General features: G+C 31.5%; 3 protein-coding genes across 5 annotated transcripts in view; 1 reads left to right on the forward strand and 2 right to left on the reverse strand.

The window, feature by feature from the left end:
* Window positions 1–2,063, forward strand: part of LOC135963911 (uncharacterized) — a 40,874-nt gene extending 38,811 nt beyond the window's left edge. For all 3 annotated transcript variants that reach the window (XM_065515918.1, XM_065515916.1, XM_065515917.1), the window contains 2 exons: window positions 575–730; window positions 801–2,063. In XM_065515918.1, the coding sequence (XP_065371990.1) occupies window positions 575–730; window positions 801–1,206 (562 nt within the window). In that variant the 3' untranslated portion in view covers window positions 1,207–2,063. The remainder of the gene's footprint in view (window positions 1–574; window positions 731–800) is intronic.
* An 8-nt stretch (window positions 2,064–2,071) lies between these two features.
* Window positions 2,072–10,326, reverse strand: LOC135963910 (aldehyde dehydrogenase X, mitochondrial). Its single transcript, XM_065515914.1, has 6 exons — window positions 10,195–10,326; window positions 3,772–3,876; window positions 3,591–3,691; window positions 2,958–3,529; window positions 2,552–2,901; window positions 2,072–2,450 (listed from the first exon to the last, which is right to left on the reverse strand). Exons 1-6 carry the CDS (start codon window positions 10,228–10,230, stop codon window positions 2,157–2,159), a joined length of 1,458 nt encoding a protein of 485 aa, XP_065371986.1. The 5' UTR covers window positions 10,231–10,326; the 3' UTR covers window positions 2,072–2,156.
* Window positions 10,327–11,865: 1,539 nt separating this feature from the next.
* Window positions 11,866–20,966, reverse strand: LOC135957623 (leucine-rich melanocyte differentiation-associated protein). The gene is made up of 5 exons (XM_065508410.1): window positions 20,828–20,966; window positions 16,870–17,106; window positions 16,634–16,782; window positions 12,211–12,479; window positions 11,866–12,104 (listed from the first exon to the last, which is right to left on the reverse strand). The coding sequence occupies exons 1-5, from the start codon at window positions 20,870–20,872 to the stop codon at window positions 12,028–12,030; spliced, it is 777 nt and encodes a 258-aa protein (XP_065364482.1). The 5' UTR covers window positions 20,873–20,966; the 3' UTR covers window positions 11,866–12,027.
* Window positions 20,967–23,130: the final 2,164 nt, after the last annotated feature.

Below are 23,130 nucleotides of genomic sequence, written 5' to 3' on the forward strand. Positions count from 1 at the left end.
CTAAAATTATAAAACCAAATTCGTACATATAATTAGACTTAGCAATTTATGTGAATTTAGTGGTGGAGACACTTCAGCTCCTAAATAAATCAATTACCATATTTAGTAAATGAATTTGGTAACATCATTTTGAAATAAACGGTTCAATTTATTGATATCATAAATTTACAATTTTCCAAAAAACTTTTTTAAAATAAAACTTTTGGCATCTCAAAAACCTTGCAAAAAAAGGTAAAACTTGACATATGGTAACGCTGCCAACGAACATTTGATTTTTATTTATATAGATTAATCTAACAAAGTGGAATTTACAACTGATACTTTATATTTATAGAAATATAAAATTAATCAAATCGTATGAACCAGATAATTGTTTTTATAGAAAATCCACAAAACTCGGTGCCCCAAATCAAATGATTTTTTTAAATTAAAAAAATAATTGAGTTTAATTTTCACAAAAAACGTTAATTGCATATTTTATGATTTTATAAAACTCTTTTTTTGGATTGCCTTCATAATAGTAATGTTAAATTTTCCTGTTCAATAACAATTTTTGTTTTAATTTTATTTTCAGGGGACTTCCAAAGCCTTGGCGCATTGTTATACCCTCGATAATGATGTTTACCATAATGACTGTTGCCAATTTAAGTTATTTAATATTGGCCAATGGTTTTCTAAAAACATTTTGCAACGATTTAAGAGAAAACCTCAGTAAACCGGATGCCATAACGTGAGACATTACTTTACCGTTATTTTTAAATTAATTAAATATTAAATTTTCCCATTTGTTCCGTTTACAGCTGTGGTGATGCTATGGCCATCTTAAGGCCCATTATACGTTCTCAAACCCTATCACACAATACATACTTAATACTATTTCGCATTTCTTACACTTTAGCCATGTTACTATGGATTTTCGCTTTACTCATAATGCTAATGAGATTCCTGTTGGCCATTGATTTCCAATTGGTGGATGTAGAAACGACTTACGATCGTGAAATGAGAGAGGGAACATTAAAGGAACAAGAATTTGTGGAGGTACTATTAAATTCACCGCAAAGCCCTAAGGCGGGGGCTACATTGCAAGTGAAAAATGAACGACCCAAATCGGAAGATGATTTTCAAAGTGCTAAGTCCCATTTGAGTGAAGTGGCCACACCTCTATTGGATCGCCTGGGCACATTAAAAGGGGAGCAGAAAACATAAAGCAGTAGTTTGTAATTTGTATTTCTTTGGTATTTTTATTTTTTATTTAATTTATTTATAACGAAATATTTCTATGAAATCTCAGGTATACAGAATCTATTACATATGTTAATGTGTAAACTATAAAAATCATAATGAAATTAGAAAAAATTTTAAATATTATTGTAAGTTTTAAAATTCCACAATTTTTGATATACCAAAAAAATGGTAGAGTTATTTCAAACAAATTTGCCTGAAAACACACAAAATATTAATAAATAACTGGGGGATTTATAGTTTTGGATTTTATATTGAAGTACATAATTTTCTATAATTTTAAATTTCCCAAAAGTGCCTATGAAACATAAAACCAGTATACAAGGGGGATTTGCGCTTGTTATGAATCGATTTAATTTTTTTTTAAACAAAAAAATGGAATATTCTAAATATTTATTTTAAAAATCAGCTATGCAAAGAAATTTATATTGAGACAGTACAAATTCATATTATTACGTTTAATTATGTTTGTTCTTCAAATTTGAATTTCTTATAAATTAAATTTTTATATTGATAAATTTACCTCTTATAACTGATTAAATGCTTAAAACTGTACATCATTTTTGAGAATAAATTTAAACTCAATTCAACAATTACCAAATCTCCCCACACAAAATAATTGTGAACAAATTTTATTTTACACCTAATTTTAGCAAATAAATTTTTGATATTTTTTTAATTTAAGGTTAATTCAGTTGTATTAATTTTATTTGAAAGTTAATACAATTTTAATTCAGTTGTATGTTTCTTTTATAACCAATATGCCTAAAAATATACTACATACGTATTTAATAAAAATATAATCTTTTTTTAAAAGAAAACCAACATGTTTTTAAAGTATATGGAAGTTTTATTGTTTCTTTCAGTGCGTATATTGATCTTACCTACCCTCTTAGCTGGTATAAGCCAAGAGTTTAAACCAATTTCATGGTTATGGTTTTAGTTTCCAAATAATTATCCAAACCATCTTTACCCAATTCACGTCCCATGCCAGACTGCTTATAACCGCCGAAGGGAGTTTGTGGCAAAACAGCATCATAACAGTTAATCCATACGGAGCCGGCATCTACATTGTTGGCAAAATGCATGGCCTTGTTAATGTCATTGGTAATGATGCCAGCGGCCAAGCCATATTTCACATTGTTGGCACGTTCAATAACTTCGTCGACGGAGCTGAATTTGAAAATGGATTGCACCGGGCCGAAGATCTAAAGTTTGGAACAGTTTTAATATTTTATTTTTAACGCATGTTTCCCGTGATTTTTTTTCACAAAATAATCTTTTTTAAAACTCATTTCATTCAACTCACTTCTTCTTGGGCAATTTTCATATCATCGGTCACATCCGAGAATACAGTAGGTTCAACAAAGAAGCCCACCTCTCCAATACGCTTGCCACCATATTGCAATTTAGCACCCTGTTGTTTGCCACTTTCAATGAAACCCAAAACTTTGGTCAACATCTCTTCGTCGATTTGAGGTCCTTGCAAAACGGCCTCTTCGAAGGGATTGCCAACCTTGCGTGCTTTAGCCTTGGCAGCAGCCTTGGCAACAAATTTATCATAAATATTTTCGTGGACATAGGTGCGGCTACCGGCGCAACAACTTTGACCATGATTGGAGAATAAAGCATCGTGGCAAATATCAACGGCCAGATCAACTAAACAGAAAATTATTAAATTTCTTTCATTGAATATAAAAATATTTCGCACATACCATCAGCATCATCAAATACAAAAATAGGACTCTTGCCACCCAATTCCAAAGAGACTCGCTTTAAATTGGTTTTAGCAGCAGCTTCCATAATAATACGGCCAATTTCCACCGAACCTGTAAAGGCCACCTTGCGAATTTCTGGATGTTCAGAGATGGCGGCACCAGCAGTAGGACCATAGCCGTTGATAATATTAATAACACCAGCAGGGAAACCAGCTTCCTTAGTCAAGGCGGCCATGTGCAAAGCAGTCAAGGGAGTTTGTTCGGCCGGCTTCATGACAATGGTGCAGCCAACAGCCAAAGCAGGGCCCCATTTCCAGGACAACATAAGCAAAGGATAATTCCAGGGTATAATTTGACCCACCACACCAATGGGTTCCTTCTTGGTCATGGCAATGAAACCTCCAGCGGGTATGGTGTCACCAAAGAATTTATCTGTCCAGCCGGCATAGTATTTCAAGGTCATAATAGAAATCTCCACATCGAATAAGGCTTCAGCAAAGGGTTTGCCATTATCTAAACTTTCCAAACTGGCCAACATATTCTTATCACGGTCCATAAGCTCACAAAGCCTGTAAACATAAAATGTTTTGTAATAAAATGCAATTCAAGGTTTCAATATTTGAAACTCACTTCATCATTAAATCAGTACGCTGTAGTGGGCTCATTTTACGCCATACCGAATTTCTGTGGAATGCTTTTTTGGCAGCTTCTACAGCCAAATCAACATCAGCCTTAAGTAAAGTGATAAAGATAATTAAATTTGATCTTTAGCTTTTAATTGATTTCAAAATTGTTGTATTCTTTGTTTTACCTTATCACCTTCAGCTACTTCAACAATTACTTTGCCCGTTGCTGGATTATTGGTTGGGAAGGTTTTGCCCGATTTAGCATCAACAAATTCATTATTGATAAAGAGCTATAAATTTAAATTAATTATGGTTAATTAAGCATGTTTATGTGTCTTTAAAATATTAATAATGCTTAAAAATAATTGAAATTAGATGAAAAAAACCAGCGGTTAATACATATTCTCTATTTTTCTTAATGCTTTTACATACTTATTGACAATAGTTCTGGCCAATCGACCACATAGGGATGAGTTCTTGATGAAAAACGTGTATTACGTTAAAATCTGCGGGTATCAGGAACAAGTTCTCTAATTCCATCAGAATACATTCAATTGTAGTACCGATAGAACAGTGAAACACCACAGACCACATTGCGCCAGTAGAAACAATAGAGTTGAATACCCTACGATCTCTCCTGTACGCGGCTGAAAAGCTCTAAAATATAAATCGGAGCACCGGTCCATACATGGGAGTTGTATTCCATTTTCGGTTGGATATAGGTGGTGTAAATAGTGAGGAAATCAGATGGAGTGAAGTATTTCCTACATCGTTTCAGGAAACCGAGACACTTGAATGATTCTCTCGACACTTGATAAATGTGTTTACACCAGCGGACATCACATTGTATTCTCATGCCCAGATCATCAAGATTCCACAACATTTACACCACCCATCGATAGCAGACGCCGAGAAGATTCTGCCACGTAAAACAAGAGTCGTTATGGCACAACTACGATTAGGATGGAGTAACAGGCTTAATGCCTTTTGGTGCCGTATGGACCGTGCAGTCCTCAACTTATGCCCAGCATGTGTGTCATGACCAAGTTTGGTAAGCGCTGAAGAGGCCTTAAATGAGCCAATGTTTATTTTACATATATTTATGTTAAGCCTATTTTTAGTAGATAGTTTCATGTGCTATTTAAATACAAAATTTCTTGTCATAGATAAAAGTTCTTGAAAAAGAAAAGAGTTTTGGATGATTTTTTTAAAAATAGTGACCATAGAGAACACATAGAGCGGAAACTCTGCTGTCAAAGACCTAACTCAGTTGTCAAAAACCTAAGTGGTGAGAATGTATTAGTAAAAAAAACTATGTGAAAACAAAAACAACTCTCGTATATGTAACTTTTTTGAGTAATTTTTTTGTTTGAGTTTTTTTCTAGTTTCCGCTCTATGTATATTTTCTCTATGATAGTGACATCCACTAGCCCCCATTCAAACTAACAACCCATGTAAATAAAAATCAACTCAAAAACACCTCAGCACTGACTATGTAAAATTTCACTCGTTCATGAGCTACTGAATTATTTCCAAAATAAAAAGTTTCTAAACCACTGTGTGCCGTATCGACAATGATCTAGAGAAATGCAAAGTACATTAACTGGTTAATAACCCAGGGCAACAAAATCTAAAAAAATGTTGGAGGCTTTTTAAACCACTACTCAATTTTGATGTATTGTGGTTCCAGTAGTACAAAAATGGTAAAAATTTTAAATTTTTTTTCTAAAATTATGAATTTTTTCAAATGTTTTTCCACATAATTTATGATAGATAACTCAAAAACGGTTAAAAATTTTAAAATTTACATAACTCAAAAACGGTTAAAAATTTTAAAATTTACATAACCTTTTATCCGGTTATATATTGCGTATTAATCGGCTCAGTAGTTTCGGAGTTATAATAACAAATTGAAGCAAAAAATATATTTTTTACGTGAAAATTGCAAATTATTGTGTTTTAAAAAACTCATGAAAAATTGAAAACGGCACAACTTGTTCAGGTTTATTACTTTGCCGCAAAGCTACATATAATAACAACAAAATGAGATATCGGAGATAAAAATCGATTGATTCTTTCCGAATTTATTCACAATTACGTGAATTCGCTCATTTTTACAACTTTTTTTTTTGATATATGTACATAAAATTGAGTACATATTTAATGTTCTTCTTTCGAATGATTGAATGTTGAAAACATTTTCCCCATGCTATGTACAATTTTTTACATATATATTGCGTTTTAATCGGCTCAGTAGTTTCGCAGTTATAATAAAAAATTTAAGCAAAAAATATAAATTTTTTTGTTTTAAAAGAATCATAAAAAACGGCAGAAATTGTTTAGATTTATTAATTAACGCAAAGCCACATGTAATAGGAACAAAATGAGATATCGATCATAAAAATCGATGGATTATTTTCGAATTTATTCACAATTAAGTGAATTAGCTTCTTTTCAGAAAATTGTGTGTGCGTACAAGCGTCTACTTTGAGTGTACATATTACATGTGTTTTGTTAAAATTTTTGTTCGATTACTTCAATAATATCCGTTTTGAGTTATCATAAATTATGTGGAGAAACATCTAAAAAAAATTCACAATTTTAGAAAAAAAAAAAAATTTAAAAAATTTTGTACTTAGGTAACCATGATGCATCAAATCTATATAGTGGTTAGTGAAGCCTTTTTTGCTGTTGCTGTTGACCTGTGTAATCCACAAAAAAAAATATAATTAAAGTAAAAATTGCATACAGCACAACTCAGAATTATCACATTAAAGTGATTTATAAATAAATCACTTAAAATTGTTTAAACAGAAATCAACATTTAATGTATCTAAATACGAAATTTGATCTCAAAGATATTACATACATATTTAAATTTCAACAATATTTAGCAATTGTGGTTGCATGTTTTGTTTGAAATTGTATAAGTGATATGCTTCTTGCTAAAACTAAAATGACTTTAAATTTGTTTATTTATTTATTAAAATGCAAGTGTGTTTTTCTAAAATTATACAAGCATAAACATTTGAACAAATATAAACAAATTGTATTGTGTTTAAATTAATAGTTGTTGTTGAATACTTATTATCAAATTAACATCATTTATAAGCATTTGCCTTATCTTTCATTTTATTAGACTATAATTTTATTTGAGCTTAAAATTAGCACTTGGTATAAAAAGAGATATGTATTTACTTATGCTATAGCAATAACAATTATAATGTTTGAATTGAAAATCAACTTTTAATGACTCAGCTAAAAATATTGAGAGTTTAGATTGGAAACAAAAAAACAGCAGCCAACTACTTATTTTGTCCTTTAAAACTAACTTTTTATAAAATGCTGCAAAACCACTAATATTTGTTGTTCGGCTGTGCCGAATCTTATATACCCTCCATCAATATGTGACAATAAAATATTTTTCTGATATAAGGGTTATATGGTGGTAGGGTCAATTATGGACCGATCCTCACTAAAGTTGGTAGAAAGATTTAATAGGTTCATATAAATTATTATAAGACAATTATGAATGTTCAAGACATTTGCTGAGGGGGGGGGGGGCCTTGTATGGAGACTAGGGACAAATGTTGACCGATTTTTGCCATACTTTACAGTATAATTTCAGAGTACTTAGAACTAATTTGTGCAAAATTTTATCAGGATTGTCGCCTAATCAAAATAATTATGACTGCTCAAACAGTATTCCAGGGCGACATTTGTATGAAGGCTAGTTGAAATCATGAACGGATTTTCAATACCAAACAAACCTTATCAGCCAGCTAGATCCTTTTGTTTGGGCCCTATCGTGTTTTCAACAGACAGACGGACGGACATAGCTAGATCGTATTAGAATATATTAAAATGATACTACTGTGGGTCTGCAACAAATATTTTGATGCGTTACAAACGAAATGACAAAAGCACCATCTATTTTCATGTCGGGTATAATAACTAGTAACAGAATATAAAAACTTAACTCAGGCTAACTAAAGTAAATTTTCTAAATATCAGTATAAACAAGAAATAAAGGAATAAATCTTAAAAAATTAAAAAATTTTTAAAATTTTAAAATTTTTTTTTGTTTTTTCAATTTTTTTTTTAATATTTAGCGAAAAAAACTTTTGGTGAAAAAATAATTCGGGTTAAAAAATATTTTTTCCGAATTTGACCCATTGTAGGTCCAATTTACTATGGTATTATATACGTTGTTGCAAAGGTCTTTTAAATATCTGTCATATCATATAGATATCCATATTGTCTATATTAATGACTTAGTAATCCAGATATAGGTCAAAAATCGAGGCTGTACTGATTTTTTCCTTATATCTCAGCCATTTGTGTACCGATTTTCTCGATTTGAAATTGCAATACGAAGAATTCCAGAGATATTGATGTATGAATCGTGTATGTAAGTTATTTGGGATCTTCGGAAAATTGATTTCAACTATAAGGATCCAGAATATATATAATTTATAGGGTCGGAAAATTATATTGTGAAAATTACAAACGGAATGACAAACTTATATATACCCATCTCACGAAGGTGAAGGTTATAAATATAAATGTATGTAAACATGTACATAGTTCATGTAATGATATTTTATATAAGAAATGATTTAGGCAAAACTATAACAGTCCACAGTCTGTATTGTTTGTTGCTTTGCATACAGTCGTGTTCAAAATTTTAGTTAATAAGCAATACCATTTGTTTAAATTTTAGGATCCATCATCTGTCAGACAAACCAAAACTTTAAGGCAGATTATATTTTAAATGTTGTCCAATAGTTTATATATTACGATTTTAGTTTCTAGATCATTTTTTATTTAATGTATTGATGAACCCAAATGACGGTGGTCTGGTGTATAATTTTTTTAATCTTACTAATACTGTACTTTTTTTAAATCTCTTTCAATGTAAGTCAAAATTTCTGAGTCGATTACTAATAATTACTCAAATGATCTTTCGTTTTCATGGTTAAAATGTAATGCAATTTTTAAATAAAATATTTGAATGTTAACTTTATTATTTGCTTCCATTATCTCATAATATTATCAATTACTAACATGTTTTATAATGATATAGAGTGTTAGAAATTGTACTTGTACTTCAACACATATTACACCACAAATCGAAATAGATCACATTTTTTATATTAAAAAATGATAAGTAACATTTCTGAATAATTGAATGTAAATTTGATGGCAGGTTTTGTTATTCCGTAAATATTGGGCGTATATTCACAAAAGCATACAAATTCTGGTTCCTTGTAAAATTATAAGCAAAGTTTGGTGGGCAGTTGACTTTGACACCTTGTATCTCACCTTTTATTCTATCACGCAGACAACGGATGTATTGTAAATACCCTGGTGTTTACTCCTTGGGTATTACAATGGGATAAGATTTGTATGGACCCAAGTGAGCTGCTTAATGAGTGGCTACCCATGGAACCCAACCTAAGGTGATCACAAATCTTGTACGATTCGTTAGTAAATAATTTTGCTATTTGACCAGTCGTTTCTTAGATACAGATTTATAACTACTTTTGTTACGATCGACCCCATTGTGCAGTATTTGAACGGTATTATCAAGGTGTTTGGGACCAGCATATTGTAGGAGACTATTGTTGGAATAGCCTAAGGCAACACATGAAAATATTTATCAGGTCTGTCACAGAAATTTTACGAAAGTAAAAATAATCGTATGTTCAATTTCGTAACATCATGGTTCAGCATCTTCAGCATTCGAAAATGATTAGATCAAGCAAAAACGTCGACAGAACAGCGTTTTTTTTAGTATGTTTTTTTAATAAATATCTCAAAAGTTGGAAGCCCTGGATTTTTCTTTAATATCTTTCTCGAAGTTAGACCCCCTAAACTAACAAACACAAAAATATTGTAAACTGATATTATTAAAATTTATAAAAATTAAAAATAAGTTTACAAAGGTGGGTGGAATTTTTCTAAATTTTAAATTTTGGAGATTTCAATAAACTTATTGAAATCAAAAAAAAAACAATTATGGAATATCGATAACGGTATTTTAGCCCTAACGGTAATTGCAGTAATTCAGTTAAGCTGAAAGGGTATTTAATTATAAATTTCAATATAATTTTACATAATTTATTGCTTTTCTGAATACCTACTTTAAACAAAAACCTGTAAATCTTACTTGTACTAGAACACACCAATGAATGTGTCTGTATATTTTTAATGTAGATGCATTGCTATTTTAATGCCCCCAACTGTACAACATTTTAAGATACTGCTGAAACCAAATAACAACAAAATAAATTATCTTTTTCGTATTATTTATAATAGGTATAATTCTTTTATTTTATTTGTACTGGAAAAATCTATATGTATTATGACTACAAAAAATATAAAAACAACACTAATTAAACACATGTTATCAGTGAAATAAGACACAAATATCTTTTGAATTTTAATTTCACTTTCATTTTTGATATTTTCGGCAAATATAAAATCTTAATAACTTTTTTTCTGGCCCTTAGCAAACAAATTATTGTTTGTTATCTTTCGAATATACTTTATATCAAATATACCTACTATTAAGTTGTTTAATTAATATTTATTTATGTACTTACCTTGGTGTATTTGGGTTCTTGTTGTGGATTTGCCATTTTATTTAATTCACTTGTTCACAATTTATGCCGACCGGTCCCTCAATAGTCCAGAGAATGCTGCTGTTAACTGAAACTTTTTCCTGGCGTTTGAGTGTTTTATAGCAAAATTCGTCTTTTTAATTTCGTTTTAATTTATTATTTTTTTTATTAATTTTTCTTTAGTCTGATTGTATTTTGTTGTCAATTTCGTTTATCAGTTTTGTTTTTGGTTTATTTTTTTGCCGGTTTTGTTTTTGTTGTCATTTCGTATTTCTATTATGTGTAGCTTTTGTTTGTCAGGGTTACCTCATCAGCTTCATTAAAGCTTTTCATTTAGATGTAGAGGTTTGTGTATGAACTAAGATAGTGTATTATTCATATAACGTCATGTCTGTGATTTTTGACAGTAGATGGAAGGTTTGTATTAGTTGGAAAAAACCGTTACATTATAAAATAAGCATTTAAATCCTAAAATTCTTGATTTCACCATGTTGTAGATGATAATACAATTCTGAAAGTAATGCAACTATGTATGTATGTTTCCATCGTCACTTTTAAGTTTCTCAATGGTAGCATGAACGGAGCAATTATCTATAAGCAAAATGGCTTTCGGTGGCAAATTAATTTCCTGAAATTACTGAACCTGAAATCAATATTTGTTCTTACCTCTTTAAGTCATCCAAGAATTTTTTGAAAAGTTGTAATGCAGAGGATTATTGAAACTTTTAAAACGCCTGGAGATTTTTGCTTTTCCAATAATTGCCAATGGAACGAATTTTTGTGATCCATCAGAATTTGCACCAAGTAGGACTGAAATTCTGTCTTTTTGAATTTTATGTCCAGGGGCGTTTTTATCAGAAGCAGAGGCCTTGGTACCTTAACCCTAGAAAGATAATCTTATTCATGCGTAAAATTTACGCATGCGTTTTGGAAAGCGAAATTTTGGCATTTTGTTGATTAATTTAAAATAAACTAATGTTGATTACTTTTTTCAATACAGTTGAATATGTTTATATATGTATATTTATTATCAGAAAAAACAAAAGAACAATTCAGTAATTAACAAAACAATTTTTGAAAGAGTATGCGTAAATTTTACGCAGATTATCTTTCTAGGGTTAAATAGAGCCAAAAATCTTAAATATTCCATTTTTTTACTACATACTTTAGATTTATGTATATCTGGATTATTGTCTTTAGCATAGGCAATATGGATATAATCTAATGATAGACATTTCAAAAACCTTTGTTTTCAACTAAAAATTTGTTTTCTTTAATGAAAACTTATCACCTTAACATTCGCTTTACCAATACCCACCCGGATGACCACTTCGTTTTTATTGGTTTAATATTTTTTTTAATTTTGTTTCGATTTAAATTAAATTTGTACTCACTGAACAATTTTTAGAGTTCTATATAATTTAATAGAAACATTCTAAACTTTTTATAAAGATTTTTCGATTTTTTTAAAATTTCGTTCGACGCAAATATTTATAGAAGTGCAGTATCACCCGGGTGGGTATTGGTAAACCATGTACATAAAAAACCATTGGTAAACCGAAGGTTAACCTACATTATTTTAAAATATACTTTGATGAAGGAAATATAAGATTCGGAACGGCCGCAACCAATAAAAATCAAATCTAAACGAACTTTTGCAAAATCCTTTGGCTCTTTTTGTGTCCAATTACAAGTTATTTTATTGCATTAAATTAGCTAATAAATAAGTTAAGTATGTAATTTTATAATTCAAGTCTTCTGGTCCTACTTCTAAAATTGTTTAAAAAAATCCGGTAACATACATACGACATTTCTTTATAAATCAGAATTTGTTATATAACGATTACCCTCCGAATGTGTACCACAATATGATGAGTCATGGGAGGAGGAAGCTAAGAAATAGAAAGAAAAGTTTATCTTAAGAAAATGTATACGTATGTACATTTTGTGTATAAAAAAGAAAACTGTCAAGAAAAACTGAAAAAAAGAAAACTTTACCACAATGCAGAACACAATTGTTGTTTGGAGTAGTTGGAAATTCTGTTGTCGTTTGGCTTGAATTGACTGTTAGAAAACTTTTAACTTTGGACCACAAATCTTTGGAAGTTGATGTCAGAAGTTGTTGTTGTTGGTTTTGTCGCGGCTGGTGTCGATGCTGATGTTGTTGATTAATTTGTGTTGTTGCAGTTTGACAATTAAAATGTAACGCATCCAGTGAGAAATGATCAAGAAATTTTAAATTTGGCAGTGATTTTAGCAGAACAGTTCTGAAAGTATGTAATGGAGAGTATGATAAAAGTATATTGATTGCAAGTGTTTAGGGTGAAGAAGATTTTAAGAAAATTTCAATAAGAAATGCTTTTTAAAACAAATTAAAATTTATTTAAAGATACCACAGATGAATACTTTTTTTTTAATTCTGAAAATTGATGGCAGGGATACGTAACAAAAACGCCACACGATTTAAGTAAGTCCCTAGTCGACCTATATCTTCATATAGGAAGCTTTAACGCTTAAAAGACTTCACGATATGTGTTTTAATTGGTACTTCACCAGTAACGAAGAGTTTTAATGGTCTCCACCAGGGTTTATCAAATTAAAAGACGTAAAACAGGTTATACCAAGGCGAATTCATACAAGGTGGTGGCAGTTCTACAAAAACAACAATTGGTCTTAACAAATGTCAAAAAACAAAAATGAAAAATTAAACAAATAAGTATTAACCCTTAAATGCGCACTGTATCTTTTAAGATACAACCAAAAAAAAAATTCTTACGGTTCCAATTTTGGATCAAATTTAATAAAAAGTAAATGGATGTATTTAGAACATCATAACTCATTTGAAAAAAATAGCCCTTTCCAGAAAATCTTCAGGATTTGCGTTTTATTGACATTTAAAGTTCAAAATTAAATTTTGTTAAAAAATAAAAAAAATTGGTTATTTGATGTTGCATAATATTAAGCAGAGATATATAAATGATTTGAAAAAATTCAGGATAGTGTAAAAATACTTCATTAGGCATAAAAAATGTTTACAAAAGCTTTTTGATTCAAAATTTGGCTACAGAGCGTTATTTAATGGTTGTATCTTTTAAGATACACTGCGCATTCATCTACGAATTACATATTCGTTTTATTTGAATTATGTACTGTGTTATTGTGCAAGTTCATATATATTTTGCACTTTGAACAAGCAGGTTGTATGTTCGGCATGTTGCTATGTTTATATGATTATTTATTTTGAGTTTTGCAATCGACGACAGATATTTTTTTACTGATTTCATAATTTGGAACTAACTAAAAGAATTTTAAAGTCATGTCAGGATTTAGAAAGGTTGATGGAGTCAATATGACTGATAAGGAAGTTTGTGAATTACTTTGCAATAGTGAGGGTATTACTTATGACAGTACGGACATCAGTGACTCAGATGACGATGAAATGCAGGTTACAAACTCATGTAAAAAGAGACCAGAGCGCCTAGGAGCTTCTAGAATGATAGTAATACAGGACGAAAATAATACAGAAAGTGATAGTGAAGATGAACTTGATATTGAAGGATCTATACATGATTCTTTCATACAAATGATAAATGATGATAATAATCATGAAGTTCCGGCAGAGGCAAATTTAGGTGGATTTGAACAGTTGGATTCAACACCTTCCACTTCTAATGCAAAGACTAATACTACCTTTGGTCCCACAAATAATTGGAGCTCTTTTTCTTCCGAGTTTAGTGAGATTTTTATAAATCCAAAGTCATCGGAATTTGAAAGAGTTTTATGGAAAAAGGGACATATTCAATTTGATGCTAACCAAGTCCAGTTTGGAGGCGATACTGACCTTACAGACGATATAAAGGCATTACAAACGCCTTTTAAAGTTTGGTGTCATTTATTTCCGCAATCATTAGAAGAAGACATTGTAATGGAAACTTTAAGATATGCTGGTGTTGATCAATGTTTTAGTTTCACTGTGTCCGATCTCCGCAAATTTATAGGAACTCTCTTTTACATGACATACTACAAACTTCCAAACACCAGAGACTATTGGTCTGTAAACAACCACAGAAGTGTTCAAATAATACAAAGCCAAATGCCTCTGAAACGCTTTGAAAAAATTCGTGAGTTTTTGCATTTTAACGACAAAAGCAAAATGCCTGATCGAAATGATCCCAATCGCGACAGGCTTTACCTAATTCGGCCAATTATCGATACTCTAAATAGAACTTTTTCTACCGTACCGAAACTAAACAGATTGAGTGTAGATGAGCAAATGTGCTCCACAAAAATCGGAAGTTATATGAAACAATATTTACCAAACAAACCAAAAAAGTGGGGCTTGAAATTTTTTGTACTATGTGATACAATGGGATTCGCCCACACATTTGAGCTGTATAGCGGAGCAACTGAAAAGTTGGCAGATGGTGAGCCAGATCTTCAATCCTCAGCAAACATTGTCGTAAGACTTATTCGGGGAGTACCGCGATATCAAAACTTTGTGATATACTTTGATAATTTTTATACAACAGTGCCTCTCATAGTATATTTGCGCACACAGGGAATTCTGGGTGTTGGTACAATTAGACGCAATATAATTAAGAATTGTAAGTTACCTGAAGAGAAAATAAGGATGAAATTCGAAAGAGGAACAAGTCAGGAATTTGTTACCAACATACACGGAATCGATGTGACCACATTATCATGGAAAGACAATCGAATTGTCAATCTGATTTCAAACTATGTCGGTACTAAGCCCCTAGTAGATATATATAATACGGAGAGTGAACCTTTAACAATAAAACGCTTTGATAAAAAGGAAAAAACTATCAAAAGTATTCAATGTCCACAAATCATTAAAGATTATAACTGCCACATGGGCGGAGTAGACTTGATGGATAGCTCAATAGGCCGGCATAAAATAGCAATGAAAAGCCGTAAGTGGACAACGAGAGTATTTTACCACCTTCTTGACATGACATGTGTAAATGCCTGGATCCTTTATAGAAGAATAAACAAAGATAAACCAGAATCTAAAATACGATTAATCGATTTCAAATTGGAAGTGGCTGATGCAATGTTTTCATATAACAGTAAAACTATTCCAGTAAGAGGACGCCCAACTTTGGAAAAACAAATAGAAGAAAAAAGACGAAAGCCGAATGCATCCCCAGCGCCACCGAAGGATACCCGGCTAGATGGAATCAGTCACTGGATTACAATGGAAAAAAAGCAAGATGTAAGCTGCCCAAATGCTCAGGTCAAACCAAAATGTTTTGTTTGAAATGTAAGGTGAATTTGTGTGTGACCGCTGAAAAAAATTGTTTTTATGAATACCATAACTTTTAATTACTTTTATTACTCTATTTTACTCATTGTTTTTGTCTTAGTGACATTAACTTTATATGTTTATTTATTAAAATTGAATTAACAGTGTTTTTAAAATTATAATTTATTTTTATAAATAAAAAAACCTTTAAAAATTAAAATACTGGTATTTATTTCTTTGAAAATTAAAATATAGGAAAGTGCGCATTGCATCTTTTAAGATACAACCACTATTTTTTTTAAAAAAATCACCAAAAAAAAATTTAAAAAAAAACGTGGTACACAGATGTTATTTTTTTAAAATTTTACATATTATATATTTTTTTTCGTGAAAATTGGCGTTGTTGCGCATTTAAGGGTTAAAACTTAATATAGTGTATATAATTGAATAGTGAGGGCTTTACTTATTTATGTATAAAATAAATATTTTGTTAATAAGCTTAGAATATGTAGATATTTAAATATAAAAACAAGCTTTTACAATTGTTAGAACCAAAAAGCGAAAAAAAAAAATTATCAGCTGTTTGACTGACTCCACCTTGTATAAATTCGCCTTGCGTTATACGAAGCCTTACATCACACACGTGTCAGAGTGAGACGCAAAATTGTCGAAGGCAAAAAAACTCAATCGGGCCTGATTGCACTTAATCAACCCAGACTTACTCTACGACTGACAGATGAATACAGATATGAATCAGCTGATTTCAGTAAAATGGCAATATAGAACAAACAAAAGTGGGACAAATGAATATTACACTCGTTGCCTATTGAATGTTTTATTTTTTCTCTAGCTTTGTAAAACACAACCATAGAGAATTATATGTACCTAGAGACGAGACACTCCGTCTTCTCAAACAAAAATACAACAAATCATATGTCTGACATAACAACAAAATACATTGACTAAGATATATTTTGTTGTTGCAAGTGTTAGGTTTTTGACAACTGTCATTTGTTGCATATCTGTAATAATCTTTGGTGGATGCCATTGTGAATGATTAAAGTGTGAAAGGATTTATCAAATTCAAAACCATTTCTTATTGATACATAAATATTAAATAAAGAATTATGTATGTATGCATATTTGTTTACTTACCTATAATGATTATATTCATACGGCACAAATTCACAGAATGGCTGCAGTAATAAATTATCTGGACACATGGCATTGCCATGCAAACTTAAATATTCTACATTTGGAAAAATACGCCGCAATATGCCTGCAGTCATCTTCAAATCACTCAACTGTAACAGTTTTATTGGAACAACGAAACAAATCATGATAATTTTTGTTTGTGCTTGAGTTTTTGTTCAACAACGACGACGACTCACCTCATTTTTGTTCAACATCAAAGTGTGTAAATTGGTCAATGGCCGTATTAATTTCTCAAAATGCGCCTCTCTCAAACGATTGTCATCCATGATTAGACATTTTAAATGGGGAAATTCGTAAAGCCAACTAAGACTATGAATACGATTGTGGCTCAAATCTAAATATTCGGTACAGTGTGCATATGACGTAATGATGGCAGAGTCAAGAGATCTCAAATTACGATGCGATAAGTTTAGCTGCATGTTTATATTTTATTGTTGAGTATGTGAAAATAAAAAAAGAAAATGTGAACAAAATAAATTTGAAATGAAGTTAGAGTGCTTTACATAAAACGAATCTCATATACCCTTTATCTTTCCTGAAAATTCTAATTTTTTATTGGGAGGGCTGAAGATGATTGATAACAAAATTCCAATTTGTATTTTCACGGATGACAGAACACTACAGTTGACAGAACGACCAACATCCTTTGGGGAAACCCAAACCTAACAAATAACAAAGAAGATTCTGAACCTAGATACGCCAACACTAAGCACTCCAGCTTTTTGTCGAATTATAACGTTTTTTATGGAACCATGCTAAACTTGGAATATCTTAGGAAATCTGATTAGGAATTACTAAGAAATTATATTGAGGAAACTAGATTCATAACATAGGCGATCATGGTTTAGGGCGAATATATGTTATGCACGAATATATGTTATGCAACCTCCTCCATTTTCGAAATAACGGTATATCTCGAAAATACGAGCTAACCTAAAAAAACGGTTAGCACCATTGAATTCAGCGTATCCGAATTAGTTTAACCCCGCTTGACAGTTTTTCCAACTAGCACATTATTGGTTGGTTGTTTTACGTGGTTGTTCACTACATGCGAACAATCAAGTAGAGTCGAAAAGACACCGTTTTGATGAGACCACACCACTCGTCAGATATAATGTCGTTTACATCGCAATGTAACTAAAATGTGCTAGCTAGACCCAACCTGTAGCTGTGAAATATCTCAGTAGGTCATTGAGTTTAGACCCGGCTACCTCACCAAGGTTGGTCAATGTATAGTTGCCCATGAATTTATATCTCTTGACACTCAGGGCTGGTCATTCGCAGAGAAGGTGCAAAATCGTTTCCTCTTTTTCCCTATCCTTACAACTACGACAATGGTCGTTAAAAGGGAGTTCCAGGCGATTTGCATGCTTGCCTAACGCCCAGTGTCCCGTTAATACTGCCAGCAACCTTGATATATCCCATCTATTTCGGGTTATCAGTTGCATAGTACGTTTTTCGTTAAATTACGCCATCTATTCTCAGCCTTTGTAAGAAAATGTATGAAGATGATACCTTTGATAGTCCCCAGTGGAATTGCTACTGAGACCGCATTGGAGATATCTAATGCAGATCCCATTCAGGCTAGTTCGTCTGCCTGTTCATTGCCGTAGTGGTCCCTGTGCGCAGGTACCCAAACCAAAGTAATGTCGGATAGACAACCTAGCCTTGACAGAGAGTTCCTACATTGCCTAACTATTGAAGATGAAATTGTGTAGGCATTCAGTGAGAAATGTGCCACCTGACTGTCGACAAAAATACCTATATTACCGCGGGTGTTATGATCATATAGTGTATTGCAAGCTGCCATGATTGCAAAAATTTCCGCCTGGAAAACACTACACTCATTCGGAAGACGATACGAAAAGCCTACCTCAAGTTCGGCACAGAAGACGCCAGAACCAACACCACAGCTCATTTTTGAACCGTCTGTATATATCCTAGTGTCATATTTGTACACGAGATTACCCCTACCCCACCCACTTCTGGAGGGAATTAAGACCTTGAATACTCTATCAAAATCTGTGTATGGAGTAATATAGTCAGTTGGTTGGAGAACGATCGAAGGCAACTGACTCAGAATCCCCGCGTGGCCATATGTTCTCGATCTCCAACAACCAGATGCTTGAAGCCACGTTGCGCTACAGGCAGAGGTAGCCATTATGTGAAGGTCTATTGGCACAAGGTGCAATATAGTGTTTAGTGCCTCTGAATGACTAGTTCTTAGTGCGCCGGTTATACCAATGCAGGCTGATCTCTGGACTTTGTATAGTTGGTCTACGACATACTTCCTTCTAGTTGCAGTCCACCATACCAGAGATCCGTGAGTAAGAATTGAACGTACTATAGCCGTATACATCCATTTAACTATGCTGGGACTAAGTCCCCATTTTCTACCAAACATCTTACGACAGGTATAATAGGCCACCGTAGCCTTTTTTACCCTATGTTGAGTATTTAGCTTCCATGACAATTTAGAGTCCTAGATATTTTGCAATATTTGAGAGGGGGATTTCGCAGTTTTTCAACCGTGGAAGTTTGAAGCTTGGAATCTTGGTCTTTGTCCGTTTTGCTTGGATTCACCCCAAGACCACTTACCGTGGCCCAGTTGTCGAGCAACCCTAAAGCAGTGGACATAATATCACTGATCACGTCCGGAAACAGACCTGATACGAGTATCACCATATCGTCGTTATATCGCATAAGTGACAACTTGTATCCCTTTTCTGTCTAGATCAATGAGAATCGAGTTAATAACATTGTAATTTAGGAAGGTTTGCATTCATATCTTCAAAGAGAGTATTGTCGCTTTTGGAAACTATGACAAAAATGAAAATGTAACAAATTTGGTAACAAATTATTACCAAATATAATTCCCTAACTAGTAATCCAATGCCATGCCATTGTTAAAATCACAACTTGCTTTCATAAAAAGTATTAAAACTACAACTGATCTTTACTCCCAATGACCCGATCACATAAGGGTATTAATAGCGAATGCTTTCGGAGACTAAAATTTTAATTTGAATGAGCAACCTTTAATTGAAGACTGATTTTCAATTATATGTAACTCATTTGCGACTTTTGGTATTTGTGCTTCAGTTTATGTTTTGTATGCATAGTAAATCATTTAAAATTTTTTAATATTCTAAAAATAGATTTCATGAATTTGTAGACAATACCCAGTTAGCTATGAAAAATTGAACTAAAAACCAATGATTTGCAGACTGATAAAGCTTCATTTTGCTAAACAGTAGTGTACCTAGACGAATGTCTGTGAAAATCTAAATAGTGCGCGATAAGAATATAATTTATAGTAGTTTTTGAAAATAAATCATTCATAGCGACCGGACTATGAAATACAAAAGCTAATATTTAAACCAAAGTTACCAAAATACTTACAGAAGTATCTGGAAATTTACTTTCTAGACACTCTTAGTATACTGCTAAACGTTCAATATACATATATTGTGATATTTGGATCGCGATCTGGATTTCACAATATTAGGCTATTCTGTGATCCATCAGTACTGCATGCCGCATGATATTTGGATCGCGATCTGGATTTCACAATATTAGGCTATTCTGTGATCCATCAGTACTGCATGCTACACGTTCAATAAATTTCGCGATACGGGATCACGGTCAATTAATGTATATTGAACGTGTAGCAGGTAATTTTTAAAAGGTGTTTCTGAATGCTGATCTTACATTTTCAAAAAATGTTTTCTCTTAAAAGCGAAGCAACAGATAGTTACAATTGAAAATGCACTTGCAAAACTCATGGTAAGTATAGAGTGAGAACAAAACAAATTTTTGAGACAAAATTTTATTTTTATTTTCTATGTTTTGACCTCTTTTTTACGCATAGGTATAAAGCCGCATGAGATCTTTTCAGCAAGAGCATCGAAGCTTTTTCCCACATGTTTAAACAGTACGAACTTTTTAATTAAATATCAAATATTTTAAAACATAATAAAATACCTAGGTAAATTTACACAAACGGATCAATGTATTACAGTAACCACCCACTCACAATCAACCCATGCTACGAATCAATCAGATTAACTAATTACACTTACTTGCCAGTTGAAGGGTATGATAAGAAAAGCTAATTTACATTCCATAACTCACCTGTCTTTTGGTTGCATCGTAGCAATTTTCATATAAATTATTCATTTTATGTATTAATTTTTACCAGCCAGTAACTACTGATATTTTCCACCACATAATATAATATTTTCTTTAAAATATAATTTCACATTTATTATATGTACATAATTATTATCTTTGTTTTGTTTGAAATAACAAAAATTTCACTTTTGTTCTAAAATATTAATGAGCGCACAAGAATAAATAAAATATTAATTGTACGTTTTTGTTATTTTGATGTTGACGTTCTCTAAAGAATCTTCAAGATCAGACTGATACATTTTTCAGATAGATTTCTTTTCATTATTATTTACCAATGTGTATCAGTGTTGGGATTTGTGGTACAATTGTGCCATTTTTGTCACTATTACGTTTTGAGTGCACAATATGGCACATTCGATACTATTTTGGCACTAAACAAAATAAAAATAGTTTTTGAGCATTAATTTCGGAAATGGATATTAAAAATGATCAAGTTTTTTTTTCTTATTTTAAAAATAACTTTTTCCAATACAAATATAATTTAGAAAGAACTGTGGTACTAAAATTATTGACTAAGTACTAGTTCAAATTGATTCATTAAATTAAACATGCTAAAGTTTGATTATTTTTACATACATAATTGTCTGAAAACTAAAATGTATCAGATTTAGATTTTCAGTAAAAATCTCTGAGATTGTCAAAAAAATATACAAGAAAATCGGTTGTAGGCTCTTTGAATTCATATTTTTTGTTAAAGTTTGTTGCTATTTCCTAATTAATTTTAAGACGATTTGAGTGAAATTCATTTAAAATGGAAAATGTTCATAAATAAACAAAATAATGTAAAAATTATTAAGAATATTTAAAATTTTATTTGGGGTATTCACACGGTCTACTATTTGGTCATATTGTCATAATGTCCTAATGTATTATGATATTTTTTTTTACGTTTATTTATTCATCGAATCTGGCCTTAGGCCTTACAATAAGTAATAAAATCTTATAACTAAAATTAAAACTAAATGCTCTCTGACGGGAACGTTGATGTACATATGGGCCACATCTTAGCGGGGCGGTAGATCAGCTCTACGAAGCCTTGATCTTGTTTGGGTCTGTGTGAGATGTCTTGCAAGCGGGTTCGGGTGGTTCCGTAATTTCATGATGTATTTCTCACGGATATTCTTGAATTCATCTTTAACTAACGGTACTTGTAGGTCACTATGGATTTTATGATAGTTTAAACAAATTTTTGTTGTGTTTCAAACAAAAAAGTTCTAAACTAATAAGACTATTTGAACTATGTTTATTCATTTGTCATAAAATATTACTTTTTTTTTTGTTTAAAACACAACAACAACTATTATAATATATTAGGACAATATGAATACCCCAATTATGTTATATTTATTGTATTTAATGCAAAATTTCATTTAAAAGCGATCATAATTTCAAAAATGTAATTGGTCAATTCACAAGGTCTCTTATCAGTCATATTGTCATAATGTCCTAATACATCACGACTCGGCAGCTCGGCTAAACCGACTCTTAGGCATTCGGCGCAGGTCTCTGCTGGTTGGCTACGATAACACAATAAACATAGCATACAAAGTAGAATTATTTTAGGACATTTTTTTCTTGAAAAACAATACAAACCATTGTGAAATATTAGGACATTATGATAATATGACATGATAAGAGACCTTGTGAATTGACCAAATATATTAACTTAAACTAATTGAATAAAAGGCTGTGCAAATTTTTTAAAACAGTTAAAATACAATTTTAATCAGCTTTAGTACAATATGGAAAATCGAATTTAGCAATACGACCAGATACAGTTTGATCAAAATCATAATTTTCATCTTGATTATTAATCATAATTATTACCACATACATATAAGGCGGGGTTTTGACATGAAGATCAAATGCCAATAATAATTGCAATACATAATGTAAGAAAATGCCACATTTTGTGTTCAAAACAGTGAGTAAAATATGAATAAAAAGAAGAAACCTGTAGCTGGCTCTGTGCTGAGAAAATAAATTGCAAACAATCTAAAAAGTTAATTAAGACAAAAAATCTATTTAAATAAAATATTTTCATGTCACCTAAATCTTCCTTAGCACTGGAATGATCCATTTTTTTATGTTTTCCTACATAAATTTTTATCAGCTATTTGTACTTTCGGATTTATTGCAGATATTAATCCGCAAATATTGCACAACCCAAAAACAACATCCGCAGATTAAACTTAATTTAATCTCCAATCTTCTAGTCAGAACCCCGCCTCAGGCCACCATAA

Source organism: Calliphora vicina, chromosome 1 (genome assembly GCF_958450345.1).
Source record: "Calliphora vicina chromosome 1, idCalVici1.1, whole genome shotgun sequence".
In the NCBI taxonomy this organism is placed as follows: Eukaryota; Metazoa; Arthropoda; class Insecta; order Diptera; family Calliphoridae; genus Calliphora; species Calliphora vicina.

Coding starts and splice junctions, on each gene's coding strand:
- LOC135963910 (XM_065515914.1), bottom strand. CDS start 10,230: ATGGCAAATCCACAACAAGAACCCAAATACACCAAG. Junction 3,877..10,194: donor AAGAACCCAAATACACCAAG/GTAAGTACATAA, acceptor TTAAATTTATAG/CTCTTTATCAATAATGAATT. Junction 3,530..3,590: donor CGTACTGATTTAATGATGAA/GTGAGTTTCAAA, acceptor TTATGTTTACAG/GCTTTGTGAGCTTATGGACC.
- LOC135957623 (XM_065508410.1), bottom strand. CDS start 20,872: ATGAATAATTTATATGAAAATTGCTACGATGCAACCAAAAGACAG. Junction 17,107..20,827: donor ACGATGCAACCAAAAGACAG/GTGAGTTATGGA, acceptor ATAAACATGCAG/CTAAACTTATCGCATCGTAA. Junction 12,105..12,210: donor CAATTGTGTTCTGCATTGTG/GTAAAGTTTTCT, acceptor TCTATTTCTTAG/CTTCCTCCTCCCATGACTCA.